General features: G+C 38.0%; 1 protein-coding gene across 3 annotated transcripts in view; it reads left to right on the top strand.

The window, feature by feature from the left end:
• The window catches only part of MYO1B (myosin IB), a 235,345-nt gene that overhangs the window by 111,480 nt on the left and 110,684 nt on the right, over positions 1–13,181 (top strand). For all 3 annotated transcript variants that reach the window (XM_063430177.1, XM_063430176.1, XM_063430175.1), the window contains exons 5-7: positions 7,090–7,194; positions 8,363–8,409; positions 8,849–8,912. In XM_063430177.1, the coding sequence (XP_063286247.1) occupies positions 7,090–7,194; positions 8,363–8,409; positions 8,849–8,912 (216 nt within the window). The remainder of the gene's footprint in view (positions 1–7,089; positions 7,195–8,362; positions 8,410–8,848; positions 8,913–13,181) is intronic.

Here is a 13,181-nt window from a genome sequence, read left to right as displayed (position 1 = left end):
AGTTTCGCTAGCCAGTCTCCGTGGAGGAGGAGATCCCTTAGCAGGTGAATACCCTCCATCTTGAAATGGCGGTACCTGACTACGGCATTGAGGGGGCGCAAATTTATGACTGGCCTCAATTGGCCGCCTTTCTTTTCCACTAGGAAGATATTGCTTATTACGCCCGCAGGGTTGGGGGGTGCTAGTTCGATAGCCCCTTTGAACCGGAGGGTTGAAAGTTCTTCGTCGATCCGACCGCGATCCTGGAGGGAAAAGCGGATCGGTCGAGGAGGGGGAATGTGTGTGGGGCGGCAGGTGAGTTCTATATTGAAGCCCCGAATAGTGGCCAGTACCCAGGGATCTGAAGTGATTTGTGACCAGGCTGGGAAAAAATGTTGGAGTCTGCCCCCTATGTAACCCGGAGAAGAAATGTGTGGTATAAGGCAACTCACCGTATGGTCGTCTTGAGCTTGGGTTACCCCGAAGGCCTCTGGATCGCCATTGACGTCCGCGGGATGGAAAAAACATGGGGCGGGAGGTCTCCTGGTACTGGTTATAGTGTTGAAAGGAGCCTCTTCCCGTGCCACGGGATTGGGGGTAGTTGCGGCCGGACAGACGGCTCCTGAGTCTGCCGGCCCTGGTAGAGACCCGCCCCTGGAATACTCGCCTCATGGAGGCCTGGGCCTTGTCTAGAGCCGTGAATGCTCCCACAAAACGCCCTAAATCTTTAATGAAGGAATCTCCGAAGAGGAGTCCTTGGGCGTCTTTGCCCGCCTCCGTAAGGGCGAGGTTGGCCAGTTTGGGCTCAATTTTGAATAATATGGCTTTACGCCTTTCAATAGATAGGGAGGTATTTACGCTCCCAGCAATACAAATTGCTCTCTGGACCCAACCTCTAAGGTCTTCAGGGTCGACCATGCGGTTCTCCGCTCTGGCGTCTTCTGCCAAGTCAAATAGTTTGGCCAAAGGCCCGAATATGTCCAGGTGCTTGTCCTGGCAGGATTTCAAAGCGGACTCCAGTCCTTTACGGGGATTCCAGCCCAGTTTAGTGAGGAACTGAGTCATTTTAGGGTCAACCTCTGGGGTGTCACACACCTTGTTGGGCACCAGAGGCCTAGGACACTCCGCCCTCAATTTGTTGCGGGCCGCCTTGCTTAAGGGTTTTCTGACCCAATTTTCCAGGTATGTGGCAACGTGGTCGGCCGGGAGCCACTCCGCCGACCTCGGATGGTGAAGGTCATCCGGGTCGAAGAGTGGGACCCCCGAAGGATCTACGAGGGAGGGCCCCGCAGCCGCGGGGTTCCTGGTCCCTGTCTCGCCTCCGGGCATCTCTGCCTGAGCAGAGGAAAGGAGGTCAAGAGCGCCATCGGCGGAATCCGCATCAGAGTCGGTATCTGACTCGTTCATAGCCTCCTCATTTGACCCGATTTCTGAGTCGGTGTCGCTCTCAATCTGTGCTCTGGCACATTTCCATAGCCGCGCCCGTTCTGCCTGGTGCGGAAAGGCTCTTTTGCGTGGATGGGACACGCTTTCTGGGGCGACCGAAGGTACGCCAGTCATGGTGTTTCTGGAGGCAGAGGAGTGTTTGGACTTACGGGCAGCCTTTTTGAAATCCTCTTTAGACACCTCTCCCTGGGGTGTCAAGGTGCCCGAGAGTTGCTCGTCTGAAGGACGGGGCAAGAGGGCTTGTGAAATGGTGTGGGAGAGGGTGGAGGACATAGACCCCATAGCAGCCATAATGGCGTCTGTTACTGAGCGCTGTAGCGCTAGAAACTGTGGTCCACCGGGGTGGGTATTTCCATCCGCCATAGAAGGCGAAATATCTGAGGTGACAGGGGCCTCAGTTCTGATTACTGGAGTATCCGACTCCCCAGAGTGAGCGGACCCAGCAGATAGTCTGGGTTTAGGCATGATGTGGAAACTAGCAAGGTAATAGGAAAAATAAAGGACGTATGGGTTAGTCACCCAAACAAACTAAGCAAGGAAAAAACGCTCTCACCAGGGCCCAGACCAGTGACACACTAAGAGGTAGGGACAGGATGTCAGAAAATGGCCGCCGGGAATCTCGCGGGATTCGCGGCACCCGCGAGATACGCGGTAAAACTATGAAACAAGAAGGAGTGCGCAGAAAGGCGCTCGAGCAGAAGAAACAGACAGGAGACAAGACTACATAAGCAGGGGAGGTCTGGGCCCTGAGGCTAGTGTATAAAGAGACAAATACTAACCTTAGAAATAAAAAGACTAAATCAATACAAGTAAATAATAGAAAATTATCAATGAAACAAATCAGTATATAAGAGAAATATGAGGAGAAAATATGGCATGTACTTATCTTTGTGTCAGAGCAGCAAAGAAAGAGGGAAATGGAAGGGAAGTGCTGCCTGTTATACTGGGACCTGAGGGGGAGGGGCCTATGTTATCACATGTTCGTTCATTTTTCATTCTGTTTGTTTCCTTTGCTGCTATTTGTCAACAGTAAAGAAAGGGATATGCAATATGAGCCTCCGTGTCTTGTTATAAAATTCAAATAAGTGATTTATTTGGAAAATAAATGCAGATCAAGTCGACGTTTCAGTCCAGACGGACTTTTATCAAGACAGACTTTTATCTTGATAAAAGTCCATCTGGACTGAAACATCGACTTGATCGGCTTATTTGAATTTGAATTTAAGTCATTTGAGTGCACTCTTTGTGGAATATATATATATATATATATATATATATATATATATATATATATATATATATATATATATATATATATATATATATATATATATATATATATATATATATATATATATATATATATATATATATATATATATATATATGTGTGTATGTATGTATATGCATATTTGCGGTTATTTGTGTATATGTGTGTGTGTGTGTGTGTATATATATATATATATAATATAGTTGGTTATTTGTATTTTTTATATATATGTATATAGAATGTCATTCTAAGTGTATTTTGTTACATCTATATTTATATTAATAACAAAATAGAGTTGGAATGAAATTACATATGTATATCATTTATTTTCATTTAAAATTTTTTTTTATTTATTATTGTAATTATACGTGTGTGTGTGTGTGTATGTATATATATATATATATATATATATATATATATAATCTCATCATACACAGTCTATATATCACATACATTTAAAAAAAACTCTTAACAAATATCACACATGGAGATGGAGGCATACACCAGAGGCCAGCATACTCCTCTCCCTTTACGGTAACAGGAAAGGGGAATGAAAAAATATATATTTTTTATATATATTTATATATATATATATATTCCCCCCCCCCCCCCTTTCCTGTTACCTTGCAGGGAGGTGAGTATGTATGTGTGTGTATAGCTATCTCTCACTGTGAAGGTTTTGGGGTTTTTTCGCACAGGGTGCCAGAAAGCTTATGGCTGGCCCTGATCAGACTGCCTTACTAGTAAGTGCCCTTGGGCAAGTCAGCAAATGATATATATCTGCCTATCTAAAATCTCATAGATTGTAAACAGATGCTTAAAGTATTCCCTTTCTAGAATTTTAAAGCACTCTGGAATATGGCAGCACTATATAAATTCTAATAATAATTAAGGTGTGAAAGACTGAGAACTCTAGTAGAGCATAGCAGTGCAATGCTGCTCACATGGCCCGCCCCCAAGTTAGCCTACATGACCTTTACCCGAGTCCGCCCACATGACCCGCCCCCAAAAACACATGCAGGGCCCATCTTGAGTCCACCCACAAGGATGAAGTTTGTGTGTGTGTGTGTACTGAATTTATGATGAAATCAGATGAAGTAATTTGGTGCCTATAGTAATGCTTTAATCATGCAACGGTGCCATGGAATAGATATAAATATTTACCACATAATAATCACTGGTCTTAAAGATTATCAAAGGACCTGCTCAAGAGAGGTGAAATCTCTTCTCTTCTGTCATGTAATTATTGCCAGCATAGAAAAATATGTATTCAGATACAATTCAAGGTCATGATCTTATATGGTCTACTTTTTGTTTTTTGTTTTTTTAGCAAAACTGTGATCTATATTTGAGTGCACAATGTGCAAATAGTAGAAATCGGAACTAGTACACATACTTTGATTTTTGCCTTAGAATATTGCAGACTAGAAGGAGAAATGTGGAATTTATGTTAAAAGAGCACTATAGGGTCAGGAACACAAACATGTATTCCTGACCCTATAGGGTTAAAACCACCATCTAGCCACCCTGGTCCCATCATGTCTCCCTAAATATAGTAAACTCTTACTTGTATTCAAGCCTGAAGCTGCTGGCTTTGTCCAGATTTCCTTTAGACCTGCCTGCTGACATCAGTAGAAGTGGTAGCCTGATCCAATCATAATGTTTCTCCACAGGATTGGCTGAGACTGACAAAGAGGCAGATCAGGGGCAGAGCCAGCACAATTCAAACACAGCCCTGGCCAATCAGCAAATCCTCATAGAAATTAATTGAACTATGATTCTCTATGAGGAAAGTTCAGTGTCTGCATGCAGGGGGAGGAGACACTGAATGTTTGGATGCATTTTAGGCAGCCATGACCCAGGAAGGATCTCGAACAGCCATCTAAGGAGTGGCCAGTGAAGTTATCACTAGGCTGTAATGTAAAGACTGCATTTTCTCTGAAAAGACAGTGTTTACAGCAAAAAGCCTGACGGTAATGATTCTACTCACTAGAACAAATTCAATAAGCTGTAGTTGTTCTGGTGACTATAGTGTCCCTTTAATGTTTTGGTAGCAAGTTAAAGACCGGTATTAGTGTCCATTCAGACAATCTAAATACTACTGTTTTCAGGAACTATTCTACAAGTTTCTTTTAATAACCATATAAGAAGTGTATAGTTTTTGGAAGTAGTGATATCATGATATAGTACTGTGGATTTGTGTCCCTCTTTTTATAGATCAACTTTATATACATAATCTTTTAGAAACTCAATGCCCCATAACTGCAACAGCTTATTGTAGTAGTTATGGTTCTAGTAGGCTATCGGCTGTAGCCCAACTGCTTTTTATCAAATGGTTTGACATAAGTCAAGGAATGTCTCTACCACTGTAATCCAAGAAGTTATAATTGAGAAATTAAGTTGTGAGTACACATTGCATGATCTAATTTTACAAAAAAAAAGCAGTGAGCACAGGGTAAAACTTTGCCAAAGACTTAATGGTAATTAAAGCATTATGACATTTTTTTTTTTTTCTGCACCAGCACTCACATCCTTTCGTTGGATGGTGTGGACATGCATTGTGCCTATGCCAAAAAATATTTTGGATGAGTAATTTTCAGGAATCCCTCGTCTAATGCATGTATGATGAGAAATTTCAGATATCCATGATGTGTCAAAGTATTTTTAGTTACAAGTCAAAGGCTTTATTTTAACATTATGATACTGTATGTACTTTAAAAAAAAAATATATATATATATATATATTTTGTGCATTTTATTGTTTCTGCAAATGCCCAGTAAAGCTTTTGATGCAAATCTAGGAAAACTAGTTCCCAATGTTTTCCCACTGATTTAAAAGTGTGCAACATAACCAGAAAATAGCACTTTTAATTGCTTGCACTATGGTCAATGCTCACTTGGAGTATCTACAATTGTCGGCAGTTCCAAAATGTCAGGCAAGTGTCTTACATAAGAAAGGCTGCAACCTAAGTTGATAATTTGGATTCTTATGAGCCTCGTCTGTATTATATATGTAAGTAATGTACACTAAGGAGGAATAAGTTCTACCCACATATGGACTATGATTCAAATTTGGGAAGAACTTTAAGATGCTAGAAGGTAATCTAGATTTAAACCACTTGTTTATCCTTTTGCTTACCTTACAAAGCGGTTGAAAAGTTTGGGGTGACCTACAGTTTCTTTTGCAAAGGAAATTCTTCTGGCATTTTTGATCTGAGTGTGACTAGTCTGTAACTTTTTGTCTGTGGTGGTATGATCAAATAGGATCATACTAAATAAGTAGAGATGTCCCGAATAGGGGGCGGACCGAACATCGCATACGTTCGCCCGCCGTGGCGACCACGAACAAGCTATGTTCGCCGGTGAACAGTTCCCGGCGAACTGTTCGGGACATCTCTATAAATAAGCATTACTCATAGGAAAACCTGTTTAATAAATAAAAGCTTAATAGAGTCTTTGAAAGTTTATTTTATGGATTTTTTTTTCCTTTTTAGCTTTGAGCGATGTATGTATATATTTTTTATAATTTTTATTATTAAAATACATTTTTGTGTGTGTTAAATGACTGTACCAGCAGTACAATATTATGCATCACATTACATTTTTGTCTGTTCATATTATAAGACACAAGATTCTTCATAGAATATAATTTTTTGAATTGTAATCTTGGCATCTATAAATACTTGCATGAGCCAGCTGTACTGGGGTTTTTATAGATGGCAGTGTGGTTACATGAAATTGTTTCTGTAGAGGGTAATAATTGTGGATGTTGTGACTCCTCCCTTCCTCCTGTCATCATTTCCATTTGTTTGGCTGTATCCATTGACAAATGCTTCACACTTTCCTTCCAGGACTGGTAGGAGAGATAATACCAACAATAAAGAAGTGCTGTCATTTTCAAGACCATTTACACTCTGATAATCTGTTTTGGCAGCCCTGATCACATTAGTTTTGACTTGTCACATTAACAAGTAATTTTCAAATGTTAGCACATTTTACAATCAATTTTACTGTATCACTGGAAGAAAGGGGAAGTGTTAATGCTTTATGTTGCAAAATATATACATTACACAGATCGACATCTGTATAGAACTGCTCTGTATTTTACATATAAATTGTTATTAAAATATTTGTAAAACAGTATTATTATTCTGTTTGGAGCAAGTTTTTATTTATTTATTTATTTATTTATTTTTTTAGCATTGACAAAATTCACCTTATTCTACCCACACCCATTTCACTGGTTAGATATAGGTTGTGTTGATGCTCACAAATAGTGATTTGTACTGCTTTTGATACCTGTAGTCAGGTGTTTTGTGTTTAGTATTAGATGAAGCTTTATTATCCTATACCTTGTTTATTTTCCTCAAACCATGTTCCATCCTCTCTTTTAGAGGCGAGCAAGCTTGTAATGTCATATGTGGCTGCTGTCTGTGGGAAAGGAGCAGAAGTCAATAAAGTCAAGGAACAACTTTTACAGTCAAATCCAGTTCTTGAAGGTAGGTATGTTTACATGTAATTAATTTTCTGGTCTGAACTGCTAACATGTAAGATTGTGTTCCTTTTTTTCCCCTCTGCAAGTTGCTCTTTTGGGTTGTGGTGGGTGCTCATGTTCTGAATTAGTGGTTTCATGGGAACAGAAGATTGCTGTGAACCCAATTAAGGAAATTTGAATTTGTAACTCCAGTGCCTTGTGATTAAGACTTCATTGCAAAGAGACCACCGGTAATGTGACACAGAGGGACAATTTAATAGCCTCGGAGAGGGAATGAATTTCTTATATCAGATACAGACTAGTATACTCTGTACTTAAGCTACTTTTAGCATTACATGTCTTATGGATGGAGTTTGCCATCTTGGCCACTTAGGTCAGGTAGACTCCCTGGCCACATGCTATGGATATGCAATTTAGTAGCATCAGATAACAAGGAATAATTAAGCGAGTAAACTTGGGCGTATTGCATTTTCTTTTCAGCTCCCTCAGACCCTATGTTAATCTGACCAGACGTGCTTATATATATATATATATATATATATATATATATATAATGTGTGTGAGTGTATGTATGTATGTATGTATGTATGTATGTATGTACATTAGTAGAAAAGTAGAGGCTGCACTCACGGTCTTTAGGTTTAAGTTTGAAAAATTGGTTTTATTCCATGTGTCAAAATCAACGTTTCGGTCCACACAGGGACCTTCCTCAGGATAGAGTGAGGAAGGTCCCCGTGTGGACCGAAACATTGATTTTGACGCATGGAATAAAACCAATTTTTCAAACTTGAAACTAAAGACCATGAGTGCAGCCTCTACTTTTCTACTATTGTATACAACTCTTAATCCCTAAAGGGACGGGCACCCGGCAATTTAAACCCACTGCATGGCAGCAAGAGGTCCTTTAAGCGTGAGTGCAAGAAAAAATATATATTGTGGATATGTATGTGTGTGTATGTGTGTGTGTATGTATATATATATGTGTGTATATATATATATATATATATATATATATATATATATATATATATATATATATATATATATATATATATATATATATATATATATATATATATATATATATGAATTTTTGGGTTAGTTAATTGGGTTCATATTCTAATGTGTGGAATATATGACAATTTGAGCTGTGTTTTTGTTTTGTTTAATAGCATTTGGCAACGCAAAAACTGTAAGAAATGACAATTCTTCACGATTTGTGAGTATTATATTGCAGAACATCTTTAGTTCATTGTACAGTATACAAATTTTGTTACCTCTTCAAATGTGTGTGTATATATATATATATACACTGTTGTTTCATCCACGATATTGATCACCTGATTTTTAAAGTATTGCTCTACACTGGAGCATGTTTTCTCAAATGTTCATAATATGTAAACATAATACACATGATGTCTGGCACCACTAACTGTATCTGTTTAGCATGTCCTAAACTTGATATATTGACACTTTTTTTATGAAACATCATTGGAGACAATAAGCAAATGATTTAACTCCAGAGTTTTGGTGGGCATAACAAACCTTTTATACACTGTATTCTAATGAAACACAGATTGAGTTGTGTGTGAATCCCTGCCCCCATTCTCCTCTTAGAACTTTCCCAGTGCTAATTTTTGTGTATTTTGTGATTCTAGGGAAAATACATGGACATTGAATTTGATTTCAAGGGTGATCCTCTTGGTGGAGTAATAAGCAACTGTAAGTGGTTTTGTTACATCTGTATCTAGTTCAGGCTAATCAATGATAAGTGTGCACAAAATGGTTATCAGCTGAGAATAAATAGAGACCTTTTTTTTTTGTTTTTTTTAACTAATTGTTTGTTCTGACACTTTCTGCCATGCTTCCAACCAATAATATTTTAACTTAAGAACTTTATATTTGCATACCAGGCAAAATGAGATTACTTTTATTTATTTATTCCCAGCACCCCCATTTAATAGCAATCTTTACACCACAGTTAGCCAATTATGTCTGTATACTCCTAAATGTGGATGTGTAGATGAGCATCTTTATAGTTTTTTTTTTCTTTCACATATTTGTGTGAAGAGTTAACATACCTCACAAGAAAACAATTAATAGTGCCTGTCATATGGCGAAAACCAATTATCTGGAGATGTAAATTCAGATTTACCACTATTGTAGGGTCCAGATCTGGTGCAGTTATCATGGCTCAGTTTTTAGGAGTGATATCATACTTTCTTCCCCATTAAGGATCTGTAATTCCCTGATTAGAGATGTCCCGAACAGTTCGTCAGGAACTGTTTGCCAGCGAACATAGCTTGTTCGCGTTCGCCACGGCGGGCGAACATATGCGATGTTCGGTCCGCCCCCTATTCGTCATCATTGAGTAAACTTTGACCCTGTACCTCACAGTCAGCAGACACATTCCAGCCAATCAGCAGCAGACCCTCCCTCCCACCTCCATGATGAATAGGGGGCGGATCGAACATTGCATATGTTTGCCCGCCGCGGCAACCACGAACAAGCTATGTTCGTCGGCGAACAGTTCCCGGTGAACTGTTTGGGATATCTCTATCCCTGATTTTTAATTTTTTTACTTTTTTTTTTTTTTTTTAACGGAATTGATGATTGTTTCATTCTAATATTTTATGGAGCTTTAGAAAGATGACTAGTTTGATCACATTATACTTCTATAATATACATTTACGGAATACCGGTAATACCAGTGATCCAAATTTTAAACGTGGGCATTAATCCACTTAGATATGCCAGAATATTAAATAATAAATAAATTAAATTGTATACATATAGAGACGTTAAACCTACATGACCCATGGGACTCTCTTGAAGATCAGGGGTTAAATAAACTTTAAAACAGTTGTTGGGCTACCCCCTTTAGGGAGGGTTCCTCCTCCCACCCAAAGAAAAAGTGGGAAAAAAACCTTTAGTTTAGTAAATAAGTGTTTTTACTTCAATGTTGTAATGCTTTATTGAATCTGTAATTTTTTACTGCCCAAACGCATGGAGTTTGTCTTATAAATTCATATGGCGTTTAAGATATTCTATATCTAACCACAGATTGTTTAGTAAGCATTTTTGAGATGTAAATCCTACAAGGGATAGTACAAATTCCACATATGAAATGATGCAGATGACGTTTGTTTAAACATCCTGTAGGAAGGTCATGAAGGTCAGAAAATCATGGTATTTAAGAGACTATAGGAAACTCGCCACTTACAAAATTGTAGTATCTAAAGCAGGGCTGTCCAACCTGCGGCCCCCCAGATGTTGCTGAACTACAACTCCCATGATTCCCTGGCTATCTGTTTAATTGAAAGAATCATGGGAGTTGTAGTTCAGCAACATCTGGGGGGGCTGCAAGTTGGACAGGCCTGATCTAAAGCTTTGTCTTCAATTTGGAAATGCATGTAATGTAGATATATTTAAGGGGGAGACAACTGCCATTTCCCAAGATTTTTCATTGTGTTTTATTATCCCCTTTATTGAACAAACATATGTTTAGTGAGGTCTGAGAAATAAAACTGAGAGCAGAAACACTGCAAAATTTACCTATATTCAGCAAATGAGATTCCATCTTGACTTGTTAATAATTACCTATTATTGAACATAGTAGGAGTTGGAGAAACAGAAACACTATATCCTTCTGTCCACCAATGCTTTTTAAAAAATATAAAATATATTTTTGTATTTTATTATTTTGATCTATCCCCCCCCCCCTTTTAAAAATCACGAAAAGGTAAATTGTACAATGTGCAAGCAAGTATAGTTATGAAAGACTTTGTGAAATACATAAAGAATGAATGAATATATATATATATATATATATATATATATATAACAATTCACTGCTAACCCCCTTCCCTCTGCTCTATTGTGAATAACTTAAGTGAAGGGAATACAAGGAAACTATTCCTTTAGGACTAACCTGGCTATACTGTAGATTCAATAGTGGATGTTTTTTTCTCAATAAGCATACTTGGTCCCTGAGGGTAAGTCTGTCTGGTCTATTATTATTCTTTCCCACTAGCACTCTAGTTTATTTTGTTTAACTACATGGGGATAGTTCCAGATTCTCAGACCAGCTTGAAGGGATTCCAGAAAAGACCTAAATAAAATGGTTCCTGGTAGAGCAAGCCCAGGTCCAGAGTAACCCTGATCCCCAATTTTCTAAGGCTTGAAATGGGAATACGGACTCCAAAAGCACTGCTTGTGCATGAAGGACTGATCTATTTAGTACCTGCAATTAGATTTGTGTTCACTCTAGAATAACCTTTGAATTAGAGAGGGGTCCATATTTGTGGAACTCCTTTAAAAGATAAGCTAATATACTTGTGATGCTCACAGCGTATTTGCGTATGCTGCAACCTTGTGACTCAGCCTATCAATCACAATGCTTTGGATATCCTTTGTATAACTCATCTTATGAAGAGTTTGAGAGCAAGCACAAAGAGAAGGGTGGAAAGAGGGGCACCCTGCCGCTCCCACTGGTTAATAGCAGATCCCGAGAAAAGAACAGTTGAGCTAGTGTGTAGAGTGGAAATTCCTTTGCAGATGTTCTTACCAAAACCAAGGTGTGGAAGGTTTAGAGACGAGAAGTCTCTGTACTTATCTGTTTAAATCGCTTTTCCTCTTCTGCTGATAATGACAGAAGTGAATGTAAATGACCAGTAAAGTGGATGGTGACAAAAAGGTGTTTTGGTGTTTTCCTTGGCCAAAGCCGGATTAATCCATATAGACTAGGGAAGATATGGGGGATTTTAGGCATTCAGATAGGACATTCACTAGGAGACTTTCAAGCTCATTGATTTAAAAAAATTATCTGGAAGTAGCATACAATTCCACTTTTTTTTTTCAATTCCTTAGGACAATAAAATGCATAACAGAGATGTTCGGGGGGATTCTTTCACCCTTCATTAATAAATAAAGGATAGATACTTTAACTCTAGGCTGATGCTATAGTTTGCATTGTACAGAGTGTATGGATAGTTATCATTTAAACATGTAAATCATTTTAAATTAAGTGTCTTTTTAAAAAAATGGAATTCTCCAGGAAACAAGACTTTTAAGATTATTTTTCTTTAGTTCAGCTATCATGAACTGATGTTTACCCTTTTCAATTCTCACTGTGACAGATGTAGACGTTGCACATTTCTGAATCCTGTAAACTAACCCTGTAATTTTTCTCCAGATTTAGAATCTTCAGCACAGGCTACACATTTTACTGCTACCTTTGATCTTCCATTATATGTACTCATCAGAGGTTCTGCAGTGACTAGTAACCTAACCAGACAGTTTGGCCTTTCTCTGTTCAGACAATGTACCCTTAGTCAGCTGAATTTTCTGTTTACCACTCACATGACTGACTTGGTTAACGTCATGATCAAATTCAGGCATCCATCAGCAACTGAATTCTGTATTAAAAAAAAAACTAGGTCATTCTAACAAGGAAAGCCATTATTTATCTTTCATGGTTTAAGGGACCATGCAAAAAAATTAGAAAATATTAAAAATCCTTTAACTACACACTTTAGATAACCTTAAAATATGAATCCGATCTTACGCATAATCAAAGTGAATTCCGAATTGTTGGGCATAATATCTGAACTGGAAAACATCTAATGGCTATTTTCATCTAAAACTTTTGAATTCTCTGAACTCTTTGAGAGATCTGATCTTGTCTTTTGTGAAATAGTAAAGGATGATAAATGTTATCTCTGTAATAGTTGCACAGTAATATAGGTTGAAAAAAGTACAACTTTTTAAAAGTATTTTTACATTTTTTTTTATATTTTTTTTTAATACAGTTTCATCCAAAAAAAGACAAGCCCCCCAATTTATTGTAATGACCATTTAAAAATAATATCTACACAATTTGAGAAGAATCTTTTTTGGGCAAATAATTCCTAATCTTTAATTTTCTTACTGTGAAAATCTCAAAAACTCCTTTCTTCCATGCTCGATGGATGTCCTGTGTATTTAAAAAAT

Source organism: Pelobates fuscus, chromosome 8, assembly GCF_036172605.1.
Source record: "Pelobates fuscus isolate aPelFus1 chromosome 8, aPelFus1.pri, whole genome shotgun sequence".
Lineage (NCBI taxonomy): Eukaryota > Metazoa > Chordata > Amphibia > Anura > Pelobatidae > Pelobates > Pelobates fuscus.
This window is presented reverse-complemented; position numbering and strand designations above follow the sequence as displayed.